General features: G+C 36.6%; 1 protein-coding gene and 1 long non-coding RNA gene across 2 annotated transcripts in view; one reads left to right on the top strand and one right to left on the bottom strand.

Annotated features, from left to right (window-relative positions):
- LOC127831635 (putative tRNA (cytidine(32)/guanosine(34)-2'-O)-methyltransferase) overlaps nt 1-14219 on the top strand; it is a 38055-nt gene extending 23836 nt beyond the window's left edge. Inside the window, exons 8-11 of the mRNA XM_052356619.1 lie at nt 1812-1914; nt 5657-5740; nt 7915-8018; nt 12597-14219. Of these exons, the coding sequence (XP_052212579.1) occupies nt 1812-1914; nt 5657-5740; nt 7915-8018; nt 12597-12908 (603 nt within the window). The 3' untranslated portion in view covers nt 12909-14219. The remainder of the gene's footprint in view (nt 1-1811; nt 1915-5656; nt 5741-7914; nt 8019-12596) is intronic.
- Nucleotides 1-18743, bottom strand: part of LOC127831640 (uncharacterized) — a 228176-nt gene that overhangs the window by 89679 nt on the left and 119754 nt on the right. The window lies entirely within an intron of this gene.

Genomic DNA, 18743 nt, shown 5'->3' with positions numbered 1-18743 from the left:
TGGCTCTTCCAGTTTGAAGGGGAAAGGGTGGGATGTCAAGGGGGGAAGGGAGGGGGTGCAATGCAGCCAAAATACCCAGGTTACTGGACAGCCTTGTCCTTTCTTTTAAATAAAAACTGCCATAAGATATGAATATATTAAGAAACTGAAGAATGTTAATGGTGGACTTACGTTATACTCTTATAAAAAATGTTTTTAAATAAGGAATACCTGGTCAATACCATTGGCCTGATTTAGAAAGGGCAAGGTTGAACAATAATCCCGTTAAAAACTAAAACAAAGTTGTGTCGAAATGACACAAACCAACACAATTACAATGACTACGTCAGATTTGTGTAAAAATTACACGGTTTAAAACAAATCAGACACATGACTGAATAATTGGGTAAGTGTTGGCTGCTCTCCCTTCCCCAATCACCTAGATCTTGTCAGTTATCTGACAGTCTAGAAGGTATTTGGCGAGGGCAAAGAAGACCGGGCCCCTAGCTGCTCCCTTGGGGTCTAGCACGTTGGAAAGGTTTAACACTAGTCCATGGGAGTGCAATGCAGCTTCGAGGTGGTCCCTCTGCGCCTTATGGTTTTGGCAGTACAGCAGCATGTAGGGCGCAGCCAGGAGTTCCTGGCACCTTGGACAAAAAGGGTCTTCACCGAGGACATACTTTCCCGCGCCACCAGGTAATTGGGTGGTTCCCATCCTCAGGTGCGTGATGGCTCTGTCAAGCACAATGCTTGCTGAGTATATGTCAGGTGGCCTGAGGGTTTTCACGGGTCTGATAAATGCATGTCGACGGGAAGCCAAATTGTCAGTCCGGAGATTCCATGGCCCACGACAAATTTCTTTGCCAGGGAGTAGATCTCGGTAGGCCCCAGGGGTTCCCAAGCATCTTACATTCAGCTAAATTGGATCAATTTATCATGACTGGCAGATGACCCCTATTGATTTTCAGGTCACTAGGTCAAAGGTCAAGGTCACAGTGACAAAAAATGTATTCACACAATGGCTTCCACTTCAACTGACAGCCCATATTGGGGGCATGCATGTTTTACAATCAACCCTTGTTTAAAAAGAGCAATATCGAAGCAATAAGTGCAGAATGACTTCCCCTTGAATATGAGAATATTTTGAAATCCCGCTTGTTTACGCAATTTATTCCACAGTTTTCATCCAATTATCTCAAAATTTGCACAGTTTCTTTATATCAATGAGGACATGAACCCTATTGAATATGAGCAGTATCGGAGAAATAAGTACACAATAATCTCCCCTTGAATTTGAGAAAATTCTTCTTGTTTGCGCGATTAAGTACACAGAATCCATCTTATTCTTTCCAAACTTGCACAGTGTTTATAGCAGTAGAGCGATTCAGGCCCTCATGGGCCTCTTGTTCAAAGACTGAAAGGGATTTGTCATGACTAATAGCAAAGATCTTAAAAGAAAGTAAAGAAATGTCAGAAATTTCAGCTCTTAAATAATACATGTTTATAATCAAAATCTACCTAAAATAAAAACCATGCCAAAGTTTCAAAGAAAATGAAATGATTCATTTAATTAATAATTGAGTTGAGTGCTTATTAAGTATACAATAATAAACAAAATTACCATTTTCTTGAATGTGAAAGAAAAGACAGGCTCTTAGATTCAATTCTCTTTCCCCCCTGAGATTCAATGCTTTCTATCCTCATTCCCTTTTCCCCAGATATTCTGTGATTTTTATCCTCAGTCTCTTTCCCCAAGATATTCAGAAGTTTCTGTCTTCATTCTCTTTCCACTAGATATCCAATAGTTTATATCCTCATTCTCTTCCCCCCAGATATTCCGAGGCAAGGACGTGTCACTGCTGTACTCCCAGCTCAAGATCTTCTTCCCCCTGGTGTCAGTGTTCAAGCCCCGCAGCAGCCGTAACTCAAGCATAGGTAGGAACAACATTTCAGCATGAAATTTCTCTAAAAAGACCTTGGGTTTATATGGAATACCTTGGGTTTTTCTCCTGAACTTGTCCGAATGGTACTTTTTGCTGAATTATCAATAAAATTCTTAAAATTGAAGGTGTTTTTTTTTTGTATTCAAACCTAAGAAATGGCTGTTTCCTTAATACGTTTATTACAAAACTTAAAGGATTATTATCCCCTGATCATAATATTAAATAAATCATTACATTAATTTATTGAACAATTTAAAAATTAAACAAGTTTGTTGTTTTTTTATGAAAAAAAATGTTAAGCTGTCGTCCTTTTAACTTGACAATTTCTTGATATTGTCCAGGCTATAATATTAACCCTAATGTCGGCATCTGCATCTGAAAATGTTCTGGTTATGGTAAACATGCAACATCTTCATATCACTCTTTCTACTACAGGTTTGCAATGGATACTTCAGACATTTGTTTGGGCATATTGTGCGATGTCAAATATAATTTTCCATCACTCTGACCTGCAATAAAGCAGAATTATGCCTTTTTTTATCCCTGCTGAAAAAATTCTGAGGGGATATAGTAATAGTCTCCGTCCGTCTGTCCGTACGTCTGTCCGTCCGTCCGAAACTTTGTCCAGAGCATAGCTCCAAATCTATTCAATGGAGTCACTTTAAACTTAGAAAATAAACAAATGGCAACTAGGAGAAGTGCAGTGACCAAGAACCATAACTCTATTCACCTTAGTTTTTAGCTCACCTGTCACGAAGTGAAATGGTGAGCTTATGTGACCGTGTGATGTCCGGCGTCGGTATGTACGAGTGTTTGTCCGTCAGCAATTTGTTTGTGTAGACAGTAGAGGTCACAGTTTTCATCCAATCTTTATGAAATTTGGTCAGAATGTTTATCTTGATAAAATCTGGGTTGGGATTGTATTTGGGTCATCTGGGGTCAAAATCTAGGTCACTAGGTAAAAAACTAGGTCACATAATAGGTCAAATAATAGAAAAACCTTGTGTAGACAATAGACGTCGCAGTTTTCATCCAATCTTTATGAAATTTGGTCAGAATGTTTATCTTGATGAAATCTGGGTTGGGATTGTATTTGGGTCATCTGGGGTCAAAAACTAGGTCACTAGGTCAAATAATAGAAAAATCATCAACAATTTAATTGTGTAAACAGTAGAGGTCACAGTTTTCATCCAATGTTTATGAAATTTGGTCAGAATGTTAAACTTGATGAAATCTGGGTTGGGAGTTTATTTGGGTCATCTGGAGTCAAAAACTAGGTCACTAGGTCAAAAATTAGGCAAATAATAGAAAAACCTTGTGTAGACAATAGAGATCGCAGTTTTCATCCAATCTTTATGAAATTTGGTCAGAATGTTTATCTTGATGAAATCTGGATTGGGAATGTATTTGGGTCATCTTGGGTCAAAAACTAGGTCACTAGGTCAAAAACTAGGTCAAATAATAGAAAAACCTTGTGTGGACAATAGAGGTCGCAGTTTTCATCCAATCTTTATGAAATTTGGTCAGAATGTTTATCTTGATGAAATCTGGGTTTGGATTGTATTTGGGTCATCTTGGGTCAAAAATAGGTCACTAGGTCAAATAATAGAAAAACTGTCAACAATTTGTTTGTGTAGACAGTAGAGGTCACAGTTTCATCCAATCTTTATGAAATTTGGTCAGAATATTTATCTTGATGAAATCTGGGTTGGGATTGTATTTGGGTCATCTGAGGTCAAAACTAGGTCACTAGGTCAAATAATAAAAAAACTGTCAACAATTTGTTTGTGTAGACAGTAGAGGTCACAGTTTCATCCAATCTTTATGAAATTTGGTCAGAATGTTTATCTAGATGAAATCTGGGTTGGGATTGTATTTGAGTCATCTGCGGTCAAAAACTAGGTCACTAGGTCAAAAACTATGTCACAAGGTGAAATAATAGAAAAACCTTGTATAGACAATAGAGGTCGCAGTTTTCATCCAATCTTTATGAAATTTGGTCAGAATTTTTATCTTGATGAAATCTGGGTTGGGATAGTATTTGGGTCATCTTGGGTCAAAAACTAGGTCAGGAGGTCAAATATTAGAAAAACCTTGTGTAGACAATAGAGGTCACAGTTTTCATCCAATCTTCATGAAATTTGGTCAAAATGTTTGTCTTGATGAAATCTGGGTTGGGATTATATTTGGGTCACTGGGGGTTCAAAACTAGGTCAATAGGTCAAATAATAGAAAAACCTTGTGTAGACAAAAGAGGTCACAGTTTTCATCCAATCTTTATGAAATTTGGTCAGAATGTTTATATTGATGAAAACTGGGTTGGGATTGTATTTGGTTAGTCAGGTGAGCGTTTCAGGGCCATCATGGCCCTCTTGTTGTACTTCAAAATTAAAGTAATGGTTAGGGTGTAACAACAAAATATCTCTCTGTCTTCCACTGGAAAGGAAATATTTTTTAACAAGTGTTCTAGGTCTTTATTAACAGTCACATACCATACCCCTTACCTGGACTGGCCTTTTAGCAAATTCTGGTGAAATTTTGCATGCAACAAGAACATATCTGTGTTATTACTACATTTTTGTACAGATATTCAATGACCAATGCACACATGACGTCTTCAAGATGATCATTCAACATCACCTGCCAAAGCCCATAACTCTTTCCTGCTATTTAACAGAGTTTTTCACTTCCGATTCACATTTGTGCCAAACAACTTTCTATAAACTAGTATCTGCTTTAGATGTTTTATTAAATATCAATGTTTGTCTTAATCGTCATTCTATAGTAAATTACCAAATGCCAGAATTTAGACCAGCAATTTAGCAGAATAATGCCCCTTTGTACTTATAAAACTTTGTTAAAGTTTGCTTTAAAAAACTTTTATTAAACTTTGGATATAGCATGTCTGCATGGAGACCCTGCAATTTTGGCCAGTTGGGTCATGTTCAATGTTACTCAATATAGAAACAAATGTTTCCACAATTAACTTTTACATTACTGCGAGTTATTGTACTGAAGTTTGGTTGTAGCTAGCATACTTTCAGTACAAGCTTGGGATTTACAAATTACTCATATTAAAATCAATAAATTGATAAAATAATTTGCATATAGCTAGCTATTTAACTATTTGCGGATATTCAAATATGTAGTTACAGTCAATACAGTGACTGATGGAAACATTGAAATATTAAAGTGGAAGAATAGTCAAGTGTGTTGTCTTGGTATATCCCTTTGTAATGGTACTGGTTAAAAGGTTGGCAAGGCATCGTGGATATGGTGTCACTGGTTTGATCCCCAATGTGGAAGCGTTCTTTAGATCTCCCCCATAAAAACCAAGTACTCATTCTAGTCTTAGGAAACACACTCCAGAGAATTTCAAATCATTCTTAGGCTTTCTATGCAATTGAGCTAGAATAAATGGGTTTAAACAAAATATTAAAATATTAAAGTCGAAGAATAGTCATGTGCTGTCTTTGGATAGCCCTTGTTATTGTTATGGTATCTTGATCTCTTGACTATGTAAGTAGCTAAAATATGAGTCAATGTAATAAAATAATAATAGAACTTAAGATGATCACATGATGATTTGACTTAAAAATTAAAAATAAAATTGGTCAATACAGTTCCAGCATATCACAAGTTGTTATGTGTATATTCAATACATTATCATACAGTCATCTGTGTTGATATGAAATCTGTTCATTTATCTGAGGTAAGGCATGTTTGTTTTGCAGAGGCGTTTGTTGTGTGCCAGAATTATTCCCCTCCAGACGGCTACATCCCCAACATGGCAAATCCCCTTCTGGATCATCACTATGGTAACAGAGATATTTTTGCCGGATTGAGAAAAGTACCGATTCCGTACCATTTTGGAAAAATTAACACAATATACCCTAAAATTGGAAAATTTTCAGCGCAAGATTGGAATCTATGGGTCTTTTTTATTGTTTTATATTAATTGCACAAACCAATTAAAATATACAATAAGATGCTTTTGGCTTGAAATGTTCATTTTAAGTGCTTATTAATATTTTCACATGTAGATAAAGTACTTTTAGAACAAAATTAACACCATTTAGCTTCTTTTTAGAATTTTTCAGACAGTAATTGGGAAATTTGTAGTTTTTTCTCAATTTAAAGGGACTTTTTAGTTCCTCACTTTTACCATTCTCAAAAGAATAGTCCAATGTCAAACAAATTGTCATTGGTACAAGAAAGAGTGTGTGAATGTTCAAACAAGCCAAAAGCACACATGACTAAAAGAAAAGTTAAACTTTTGGTTCTGTTATGAATCAACCTCAATAAAAATGGGTAAACAAAAGAAGTGTTTGCAATGCATGGTTTTCCTTTATACATTTCATTTGTAAAATATGAAAATTATGTATAATTGAATCCACATGACGTAGGTATTTATATGTCACCTACCCATTATAGTGGGGGACATATTGTTTTTGCCCTGTCTGTTGGTCTGTACGTTGGTCTGTTTGCTCCAACTTTAACATTTCCAATAACTTTTTCAATATTCAACTTGATATTTGGCATGCATGTGTATCTCGTGGAGCTGCACATTTTGAGTGGTGAAAGGTCTAGGTCATCCTTCAAGGTAAGAGGTCAAATATATATGGCCAAAATCACTCATTTTATGAATACTTTTGCAATATTGAAGGTAGCAACTTGATATTTGGCATGTATGTGTATCTTATGGAGCCGCACATTTTGAGTGGTGAAAGGTCAAGGTCATCCTTCAAGGTCAAAGGTAAAAAAAATTAAAAATCAAAGCGGCGCAGAAGGGGACATAGTGTTTCTGACAAACACATTTCTTGTTTATTTAACTTTTTTATGCCCCCATTTCGAAGAAAAGGGGGTATATAGTTGTCGCACTGTCTGTCGGTCGGTCGGTCACACTTTTTGTGTCCGCTTTCTAATTCAAATAGTTTTCAGATGATCTTTACCAAACTTGGTCAGAAGTTGTATCCAGACAATATCTAGGTCAAGTTCAAATATAGGTCAAAAGGTTAAGCATGTTGTCCGCTCTCTAGTTTATGTGGCTTTCTGGTTTATTTTGATATTCTTAGACATTTTTATGCGCTCGAAGGAGGGCATATAGTGATCGGACTGTCCGTGCGTCCGTCTGTCCGTCACACTTTGCGTTTTGATTTTGAACAATGCTCATAACTTCTATGTCGCTTCAGATAGAAATTTCATATTTGGCATGCATGTGTATATGGACAAGGCCTTTCCATAAGCACACAAATTTTGACCCCTGTGACCTTGACCTTGAACTAAGGGTCCGCATTAAGGTTTCAAAATCTGCGTTTAGGTTTCGAAAAAAGCTCAAAACTTCTATCATGCATTTATAGGGGGCATAAGTCATCCTATGGTGACAGCTCTTGTTTCTGGCTACTTATATATTATGTATATATATTGTAATATATATTATATATATCTTTTGTATTTGTAGCCTCTAATTGAGCTAGCCAGCCCGTCTTTAACAAATTTGTAGTTTTAATATAATATGATATATTATAGTATTAATATTGTATAATGATATTTCTTTATTGGCGAAGAAACACAAATTACTAATGATGAATAAATTAATTGGATTCTAGCATGATTTGAGATTATAAAAAGTATATATTTATTGCAATTGTAATACCTACCTACCAGAGTGCCCCATATAGGATGGTGATATCTTTTGTCAATTGTTCATATAGGAAACAATGATATGAGTCTGGGGAAACAGGACTTAATGCTTAGCGTGTGAAGTGTCATCCTGTCATAGCCAGCGCAGCCCGTGGGGGCAAATTGGGACAACACTTTCTCCTTTAATGGTGTGTTTTTTCGTTTAAACAAGTATCTTTTTAGCGATAGTTTAGAAGGATAATGTCATCCCTGATTAGAAGGCTGCACAGGTTTATCTGACACTAATAAACAAGCTTTAAGCCTCATTTTTCCAAATTGAGGCTCGCATTTTTGATGTTATGCTTTTCAGATTTAGATTACAACAACCTGACTGGTCCCAACAGAGTTATTGTTCCTTTCCTGGCCTGCGGGGATCTCAGTGGGTTTGATTCAGACCGGACATACCCTCTTCAGGTGCTGTGGATTTAACCCTTTGCATGCTGGGAAATTTGTCGTCTGCTAAAATGTCGTCTGCTGAATTTCTAAAATTAGCATTTTCTTTGATATTTTTCAAAGAATACTTTCAGAATAGCAAACAGTGTGGATCCTGATGAGACGCCACGTGTTGTGGCATCTCATCTGGATCCAAACTGTTTGCAAAGGCCTTCAAAATTCGGTTCCAGCACTGAAAGAGTAAATTATTTACCACTCAGGTGCGCTTTTTGTTGAGTTTGTAGTCCCTTAGAAAATCAAATTAAATGTAAGACGTTTTAAGATTTAAGTTTTAAAGACTTGATTACCAACCTTAAGATACTTATGAGCAGCAAACATCCTAAAACATGAACAGCCTGGAAGTTACTTGCATGCTGTTCAGGTTTGATGCTGTTTGCTGTATGCTTATAGCCATTTTCACTTTTCTTCTGAGTGGTTAGCGATTAAAAGAGACGTGTTCACAGTTTGTAGCTAGAAATAAACAGTGATATTTTTTTTAAATGTTAGTTTCTAATACAAATTTGTTAAATTGGCAAACACTGATTGCATTTAAGTTTTCATTGTGTACCTTTTTAGCTCATCTATTTTTTGAAAAAAAAAAATGAGCTATTGTCATCACCTTGGCTTTGGCGTTGGCGTCCGGTTAAGTTTTGCGTTTAGGTCCACTTTTCTCAGAAAGTATCAATGCTATTGCATTCAAACTTGGTACACTTACTTACCATCATGAGAGGACTAGGCAGGCAAAGTTAGATAACTCTGGCGTGCATTTTGACAGAATTATGTGCCCTTTTTATACTTAGAAAATTGAAAATTTTGGTTAAGTTTTGCGTTTAGGTCCACTTTTCTCAGAAAGTATCAATACTATTGCATTCAAACTTGGTACACTTACTTACTATCATGAGGGGACTGGGAAGGCAAAGTACGATAACTCTGGCGTGCATTTTTACAGAATTATGTGCCCTTTTTATACTTAGAAAATTGAAAATTTTGGTTAAGTTTTGTGTTTAGGTCCATTTTATTCCGTAAGTATCAAAGCTATTGATTTCATACTTGCAACACTTACTAACTATCATAAGGGGACTGTGCAGGCAAAGTAATGTAACTCTGACTGGCATTTTGACAGAATTATGGGCCCTTTTTATACTTAGAAAATTGAAAATTTGGTTAAGTTTTGTGTTTAGGTTCACTTTATTCCTACAGTATCAAAGCTATTGCTTTCATGCTTGCAACACTTATTAACTATCATAAGGGGACTGTGCAGGCAAAGTTATGTAACTCTGACTGGCATTTTGATGGAATTATGGGCCCTTCATACTTAGAAAATTGAAAATTTGGTTAAGTTTTGTGTTTTGGTCCACTTTACCCCTAAAGTATCATAGATATTGCTTTCATACTTGGAACACTCGCAAACTATCATAAGGGTACAGTAAAAGGACAAGTTGCATAACTCTGGTTGTCATTTTTACGGAATTATGGCCCTTTTTTGACTTAGTAACTTTGAATATATGGTTAAATTTTGTGTTTCGATCCACTTTACTTCTTAACTATCAAGGCTATTGCTTTCAAACTTCAAATACTTTCATGCTATCATGAGGTTACTGTACCTAGCAAGTTGAATTTTACCTTGACCTTTGAATGACCTTGACTCTCAAGGTCAAATTATTAAATTTTGCTAAAATTGCCATAACTTCTTTATTTATGATTAGATTTGATTGATACTTTGACAAAACTACTCTTACCTGACATACCACAATAGACTCCACCCAAACCATCCGCCGTGCCCTCCCCCCCCCCCCCCCCCCCTCCTTCCCCCCCGAATCCCCCCCTATTTATTTTTTTTAAGATCATCTCACAAATGACCACCACACCCTCACACTATACCCCCCCCCCCCCCACCCCACCCACCCCCCCAAAAAAAAAATTTTTTTTTTAAACGGTTAAAAAACACAAATATTTATTTTTATTATTTTATGTTTGAAATACCGTCTTTTTTTTTTTTTAAAGATCATCTCACAAATGACCATCACACCCTCACACTATACCCCCACCCCCACCCCACCCCCCCCAAAATTTCTTTTTTTTTAAACGGTTAAAAAGCACAAATATTTATTTTTATGCCCCCCTTCGAAGAAGAGTGGGTATATTGCTTTGCTCATGTCGGTCTGTCGGTCCGTCGGTCCGTCCACCAGGTGGTTTCGGGATGAAAACTCAAGAACGCTTGGGCCTAGGATCATGAAACTTCATAGGTACATTGATCATGACTCGCAGATGACCCCTATTGATTTTCAGGTCACTAGGTCAAAGGTCAAGGTCACGGTGACCCGATATAGTAAAATGGTTTCCGGATGATAATTCAAGAACGCTTAGGCCTAGGATCATGAAACTTGATAGGTAGATTGATCATGACTCGCAGATGACCCCTATAGATTTTCAGGTCACTAGGTCAAAGGTCAAGGTCACAGTGACCCAAAATAGTAAAATGATTTCCGGATGATAACTCAAGAACGCTTAGGCCTAGGATCATGAAACTTCATAGGTAGATTGATCATGACTCGCAGATGACCCCTATTGATTTTCAGGTCACTAGGTCAAAGGTCAAGGTCACAGTGACCCGAAATAGTAAAATGGTTTCCGGATGATAACTCAAGAACGCTTATGCCTAGGATCATGAAACTTCATAGGTACATTAAATCTGACTCGCAGATGACCCACCCCTATTGATTTTCAGGTCGCAAGGTCAAAGGTCAAGGTCACGGTGACCCGAAATAGTAAAATGGTTTCCGGATGATAACTCAAGAACGCTTATGCCTAGGATCATGAAACTTGATAGGTTGATTGATCATGACTCGCAGTTGACCCCTATTGATTTTCAGGTCACTATATCAAAGGTCAAGGTCACGGTGACCTGAAATAATTAAATGGTTTCCGGATGATAACTCAAGAAGGCTAATGGCTACGATCATAAAACTTCATAGGTTCATTGATCATGACTCGCAGATGACCCCTATTGATTTTCAGGTCACTTGGTCAAAGGTCAAGGTCACGATAACCCGAAATAGTAAAATGGTTTCTGGATAATAACTCAAGAACGCTTATAGCTAGGATCATGAAACTTCATAGGTACATTGATCATGACTGGCAGATGACCCCTACAGATTTTCAGGTCACTTGGTCAAAGGTCAAGGTCACAGTGACAAAAAACATATTCACACAATGGCTGTCACTACAACGGAGAGCCCATATGGGGGGCATGCATGTTTTACAAACAGCCCTTGTTATTATTTTATGTTTGAAATACCGTCCAAGCATCGCACCCAAGAATCCCCCCCCACCCCACCCCCCCCACCCCCCCCCCCCCCCGATTTTTTTTTTTTTTTTTCGCATTTTTGGAAAATAATGTAATAAATGTCCACACCCCCACACTATACACCCCTCTTCACTCCACCCCTCCCTCCTTTGTGATTGAAAATGAGAGTCCCTTCACCTTTAAAAAGAAAATAGATGAGCGGTCTGCACCCGAAAGGCGGTGCTCTTGTTTATAGAGGGGGTGGGGTTGTAGATTTCTCTGTCTTTGCATTCTGTCCTTTCTATTTGTGTGTTCTTGTAACTCAAGAAGTATTGCTGCTATTACAATGGAACTTTACAAACCTATATTTCCAGCAATTGAATTATGCTCAAAAACATTTTTGGGTAGGTATTTTTTAGACCAGTTGTATGTCCTATGATGAACAAATTTAGATTTTAGAATCACCTGAGCACAAAGGGGAGCTTTAAGGGTACAGTTTAACAATAATACTATTAATGCATTGCTGTTTAATGAAATATCGTGGATTTTTCTACCCATTTCCAAATTGTTGTTATAGAGTCAAACTAAAAAACTGACCCTTTTACATCACTTACTGTTTTATTTATGTTTAATAGTCTTTTTATGTTCATAAGTGTTGATAATTTTTTTTTCCACTTTAATATGGTTTTAATGAATAAGTGCAGATTTTTCTGCAGAGTGACAGAGTGAATTTTTTCTCATAATAATTAGTATGAAAAACATACAGACATGTATAATTGTAATTACAATAATTCGTGACAATACGTTTAGTTAATGGAAGGTCTTGTGTAAAAATTGAAAATTGAAAAAAAACACACTAAAATGCAGTTGCCATGGCGACAGTATGATTACAAGGCAATCAACACTCATAAACTCTTAATGACAGATTCATGAATAAAAATATGCATTAAAATAGTTCAAGTTTGTTAATGGAAGGTATTATGTTCAAATTTATATTTATTCTTAAAATGTTATTTATTTAACCCATTTTTGCCTAGTGGACTCTCCCATCCTTCTAAATTGGATCAATTTATTTCTAAAATTAGGGATGTCTAGTATGTTTATTTCTATATTTAGAATATTTCTCACGGAAATTCCTTTAAGCAAACAGCGCAGACCCTGATGAAACGCTGCATCATGCGGCATCTCATCTGGGTCTTTGCTGTTTACCAAGGCCTTTTTTCTAGACGCTTGGCATAAATGGGTTAAATAATTTGTGCTGTTACCATTCTCAGTTGCCAGGGCGACAGTATGAGTACCACGCCCCGACTCAGTCCCCGATCAACCCGCCCTACCAGGAGGCATGTCAGCTCAGACGGACAGACAAACTGTCCAAACCAGAGGACAAACTGGCCAAACCAGAGGACAAACTGGCCAAACCAGCGGACAAACTGGCCAAACCAGAAGACAAACTAGCAAAACTTGACATGGAAAACACGGAAAAGGCGGTCGCAAAAACAAGCAACTGGAATTCACAGGATGATGAAGATAAAAGTATTAATGAAGAAAAACTTACTCAGCACATGGAAAATGTGAATCTTCAATAATAAAACATTAATAGCTATCTCATACTGTGATAAAAATGTGTTCATTTTTAATTGAAGTCCATGAAGTGTTTATGATGCCTAGCTTGGAAGAAATGGTGAAATATTTATTTGCACCTTTGCACCTTTCTGTATGTTTGGTTGTCAGTCTATGGACCTCTTAAGAATAGTAACCACAATTCACATTTATAGGCTTGAATTTCTGAGATGAAAGGAAGACAACTTATGATTTTGAGGTCAATTGTTTGGATCACAGGAGCTTGTAACATGAAATAATAATTTAGAAAAGTACTGTTTCTACCCATAAAATCATACCTTAAGTAGACTTGGTGTCATTTATCATAAAACACTATAAGCACTGGACATTTAAATCGGGCTACAATCTGTAAATATAGCTATGTACGGATTGTAATTGCTTGATTGAAACCATTTGAAATTTATATCAGTGTATGTTCATGCAAAATAAAAACAAACTTTATGGACATAAGAAAGCGAGACATTATTCAATACATCATGAAACTGCCATGATGTTTAAAGTTAAGATAAATTGGTGTGAAGTTTTTACATTGTAGTTGTAACTTTTCAATACAATGTTTATTAAGATTTTAAATGTTTTAAATGTTTTGTAATACCGGTACATGTTTCTATGTTGGTTTGTCTGTCCGTTCACAATGCAGTTTGTTGAGTTATATAGCTATAAAGAAACATTACATTTATTTATAGGTCTTTAGTGAAGTGAACTTCTTCAACATTTGTCATTATTGATTTAAAACTTGAAATATGGCGTCACAATTAAATGCAAATGGGCAAAACACTTTTCATTTCTATTGATTCATATCTTGCTAATATGAGCCATTTTTGTAATTGCATACAATATTTCAAGTGTCTGCACCTGTATATTTCAAGTGTCAGCACCTGATTTTTTAAACATTTCTAAAGCCATTTAATTTATACTTGAAATATTTTATCACCAATTGTGAAGATGTGCATGGCCAATTTTCCAGTGATCCATTTATGTTTGAGCTATGTACCTTTGTACCTATGAAAAAGCCCTTGTTAAATATGATTAGTGTCAAAATTGCATATTTGTGTTGCATAGAAAATCAAAGCGCTGAAGGCACTGAAGTTGTTTGCCATTGCATTATCTTGGACACAGTTTTCAAAATTATGTTACAGCTTTCTATATTGCAAGTTTGAAATGAACACAACCCATTCAAATTTATAAAGAGTGTGCCTTAAAGCACAGGTCGAGATGTCTGCGCACTGTTTATTCTCATATTTATGCCATAGAGATAACTTAGACAAAAAAACAAAAATAGGTCTCTTTTTTTCGCAATTGGTTGCTGCACGGGCAACCATCTTTAGAATTTTGGTTGCCTTGCTAAAGAATAACAAGCCTAGATTCATGTTCATGTTGAGTTATGTGTATCTAATACTTATCTATTTTCTTTAAATTATTGAGCAACAATTTTGCCAACATGACAGACTTTTAATGCCTCACGTCTTGTTGTGAGCCTGAATTGAATCATTTCTTAGACCTAATTTATCCACAGTCACCAATTAGTATTCTATATTTAACTCTTTCCCATTCAGAAGCAAAATGAAAATGGCTATGTGCAAACAGAATAAAACCAGAACAGCCTGTGAGTAACTCACAGTCTGTTCAGGTTGTATGCTGTTTGCTGCTCATCAATATCTAAGGATTGGAATGAAGCCTTTAAAACTTGAGTAGAGTAAGAAAAATATTTAATTAAATTCAACTTTCCATGGGACTTAAAATGCGTTGAAATAATTATCTATTTGGTAAAGGGTTAATTGGATTGAGTTGTTCAAGCTTTGAAAAAGTTAGTTGCCCTGCTTTTTAGCCCATCTAAAACCAACTTTTGAAATTGAGTTTCCTGGGCTTAAATCTACTGGCCCCAGATTAGCAGGCCACCACTAAACCTTATTTTTTTAATGGAACTTTTAAGATCCAATGTTTACATTTATCAATATTAAGCATTTAATGACAAACTGTGAAAAGGCCTCTATATGACGTTTACTAAAAATTGCCACTAGGTACAAATTAGAACTCATTGTTTTTTTTATTTGATTTAAAAGTGATTTTGTTTATTTGCCATATCAGCATGGTAACTTTGAAGTTATTATCACTTGTATCTGTTGTCTTCAATTCATTAATAGAAAATATAATTTATGCTTCATTTTGGGAAAACAGGCTAAATGCATATGCATTAATTATAATCCCATCAATTCAATACAAAAGAAGAACTGAAAACTCATGACTTGAGACCTTAAATTGTGACCTTTCACCTTTTAGCATGGGATTTATTAGTGGCACATTGTTTGGTCAAGGAATGTAAAAGTAATTTTTAACCAGGTTTTCCGAAGGAAAAAACTGGTTATTAGATTGGCGAATGCGGGCCGGCTTGCTGGCGGGCTGGCGGGCGGGCGGAACAAGCTTGTCCGGGCCATAACTTTGTCGTTCATTGTGAGATTTTAAAATCATTTGGCACATTTGTTAACCATCATTAGACGGTGTGTCGCGCGAAAAAATTACGTCAATATCTCCAAGGTCAAGGTCACACTTTGAGTTCAAAGGTAAAAAATAGCCATAAATGAGCTTGTCTGGGCTATAACTATCTCATTCATTATGAGATTTTAAAATCATTTGGCACATTTGTTCACCATCATGGGACGGTGTGTCGCACGAAAAAATCACGTCAATATCTCCAATGTCAAGGTTGCCACAACTAAAAATAGATTTATTTTAAAACAAACTTACAAAGGGGGTTAATTTTGTTTGTTCATTTCAAAAGTTCAGTTTGAGTTGTCTCCCTTTATCAGATTTTTTTTCACAATGAAAACCTGGTTTTGTGACAATTTTGTCCCTTTTTTTTTATACTTCAAGACATGTATGACCTTTGAACTTGAACTATAACCTTGACATATAACCCAAGAGCATGTGAGGTTGTTGCAACCCATTATCATTATGCGGAATATAATACAAAAATATATTAAAGTCCCCATAATGATGTAAAAATACAGAGCCTTCACCAATTTCAGACAGATTTCTCCCAGACAAACACTCTGACTAAAGGACAGACAGTGTGACTACCATGTGGCCTCTTACAGTAGCATAAACATGAAAAATTGTGTGAGCAATTCCTTAAATTGCTGATTACCAGTGGATTTAATATTTCCCCCAATATAACTTAAGTTGCAGACACTTTAAAAATGCTCATTATACCCCCACAAACGAAGTTTAAGGGGGTATATAGGAGTGAACTTGTCTGTCAGTCGGTCGGTCTGTTGGTTTGTCTGGCTGTCCGTATTAAGTGCCCACTCTCTTATTCAAGTAGTTTTCATCCGATCTTTACCAAACTTGGTCTGAAGTTGTATCTACATGATGTCTAGGCCAATTTCGAACATGGGCCTTGCCGGGTCAAAAACTAGGTTACTGGGTACTTAGTGCGTTTTAAACATTCAGCATGTTGTCTGCTCTCTAATTCAAGTAGTTTTCATCCGATCTTCACCAACCTTGGACAGAAGTTGCATCTAGATGATCTTAAGGCCAAGTTCGAACATGGGCCTTGCCGGGTCAAAAACTAGGTCACGGGGTCACTTAGTGCGTTTTTTAGCTCATCTATTTTTTGAAAAAAAATTATGAGCTATTGTCATCACCTTGGCGTCGGCGTTGGCGTTGGCGTCGGCGTCCGGTTAAGTTTTGCGTTTAGGTCCACTTTTCTCAAAAAGTATCAATGCTATTGCATTCAAACTTGGTACACTTACTTACTATCATGAGGGGACTGGGCAGGCAAAGTTAGATAACTCTGGCGTGCATTTTGACAGAATTATGTGCCCTTTTTATACTTAGAAAATTGAAAATTTTGGTTAAGTTTTGCGTTTAGGTCCACTTTTCTCAGTAAGTATCAATGCTATTGCATTCAAACTTGGTACACTTACTTACTATCATGAGGGGACTGGGCAGGCAAAGTTAGATAACTCTGGCGTGCATTTTGACAGAATTATGTGCCCTTTTTATACTTAGAAAATTGAAAATTTTGGTTAAGTTTTGTGTTTAGGTCCATTTTATTCCTTAAGCATCAAAGCTATTGCTTTCATACTTGCAACACTTACTAACTATCATAAGGGGACTGTACAGGCAAAGTAATGTAACTCTGACTGGCATTTTGACAGAATTATGTGCCCTTTTTATACTTAGAAAATTGAAAATTTGATTAAGTTTTGTGGTAGGTCCACTTTATTCCTACAGTATCAAAGCTATTGCTTTCATACTTGCAACACTTAAGAACTATCCTAAGGGGACCGTGCAGGCAAAGTTATGTAACTCTGACTGGCATTTGGACGGAATTATGGGCCCTTTATACTTAGAAAATTGAAAATTTGGTTAAGATTTATGTTTTGGTCCACTTTACCCCTAAAGAATCATAGATATTGCTTTCATACTTGGAACACTCACAAACTATCATAAGGGTACAGTAAAAGGACAAGTTGCATAACTCTGGTTGTCATTGTTACGGAATTATGGCCCTTTTTTGACTTAGTAACTTTTAATATATGGTTAAATTTTGTGTTTCGATCCACTTTACTTCTTAAGTATCAAGGCTATTGCTTTCAAACTTCAAATACTTTCATGCTATCATGAGGTTACTGTACCTGGCAAGTTGAATTTTACCTTGACCTTTGAATGACCTTGACTCTCAAGGTCAAATTATTAAATTTTGCTAAAATTGCCATAACTTCTTTATTTATGATTAGATTTGATTGATACTTTGACGAAACTACTCTTACCTGACATACCACAATAGACTCCACCCAAACCATCCCCCGTGCCCTCCCCCCCTCCCCCCTCCCCCCTCCTAATTTTTTTTTTTTTTTTTTTTTAAGGTCATCTCACAAATGACCACCACACCCTCACACTATACCCCCCCCACCCACCCACCCCCCCCCCCCCCCCAATTTTTTTTTTGATTTTTTTTTTTTTTTTTTTCGCTTTTTTGGAAGATAATGTAATAAATGTCCACAACCCCACACTATACACCCCTCTTCACTCCACCCCTCCCTCCTTTGTGATTGAAAATGAGAGTCCGTTCACCTTTAAAAAGATAATAGTAGAGCAGTCTGCACCCGCAAGGCGGTGCTCTTGTTAACATTCAGTATGGTGTCCTCTCTCTTATTCAAGTAGTTTTCATCCGATCTTCACCAAACTTGGCATGAAGTTTTATCTTGATAATCTGAAGGCCAAGTTCGAACATGGACCATGCCAGATCAAAAACTAGGTCACACGGTCACTAAGTACGTTTTACACATTGAGTATGGTGTCTGCTCTCTATTTCAAGTTTTTTAAATCCTTTCTTCACCACACTTGGTCAGAAGTTGTAACTAGATGATGTGTAGGTAAAGTTCGAACATGGGCCATGCCGGGTCAAAAACTAGGTCACGGGGTCTCTTAGTGTGTTTTAAACCTAATTCAAGTAGTTTTCATCCAATCTTCACCAAACTTGGTCAGAAGTATCTAGATACTGTCTAGGCCAAGTTTGAATATGGGTCATGCCGGGTCAAAAACTAGGTCACGGGGTATTCTAGTGTGTTTTAAACCTCACCATGTTGTCTGCTCTCTAATTCAAGTAGTTTTCATCCAATCCTCACCAAACTTGGTCACAAGTTTTATCTAAATGATCACTAGGACAAGTTAGAACATGGGCGATTCCGGGCCTAAAACTAGGTCAAGGGGTCACTTTGTGCGTTTTTTAACATTCAGCATGGTGTCCGCTCTCTTATTCAAGTATCCGATCTTCACCAAACTTGGTCAGAAGT

This window comes from Dreissena polymorpha, chromosome 5 (genome assembly GCF_020536995.1).
Source record: "Dreissena polymorpha isolate Duluth1 chromosome 5, UMN_Dpol_1.0, whole genome shotgun sequence".
Lineage (NCBI taxonomy): Eukaryota > Metazoa > Mollusca > Bivalvia > Myida > Dreissenidae > Dreissena > Dreissena polymorpha.
This window is presented reverse-complemented; position numbering and strand designations above follow the sequence as displayed.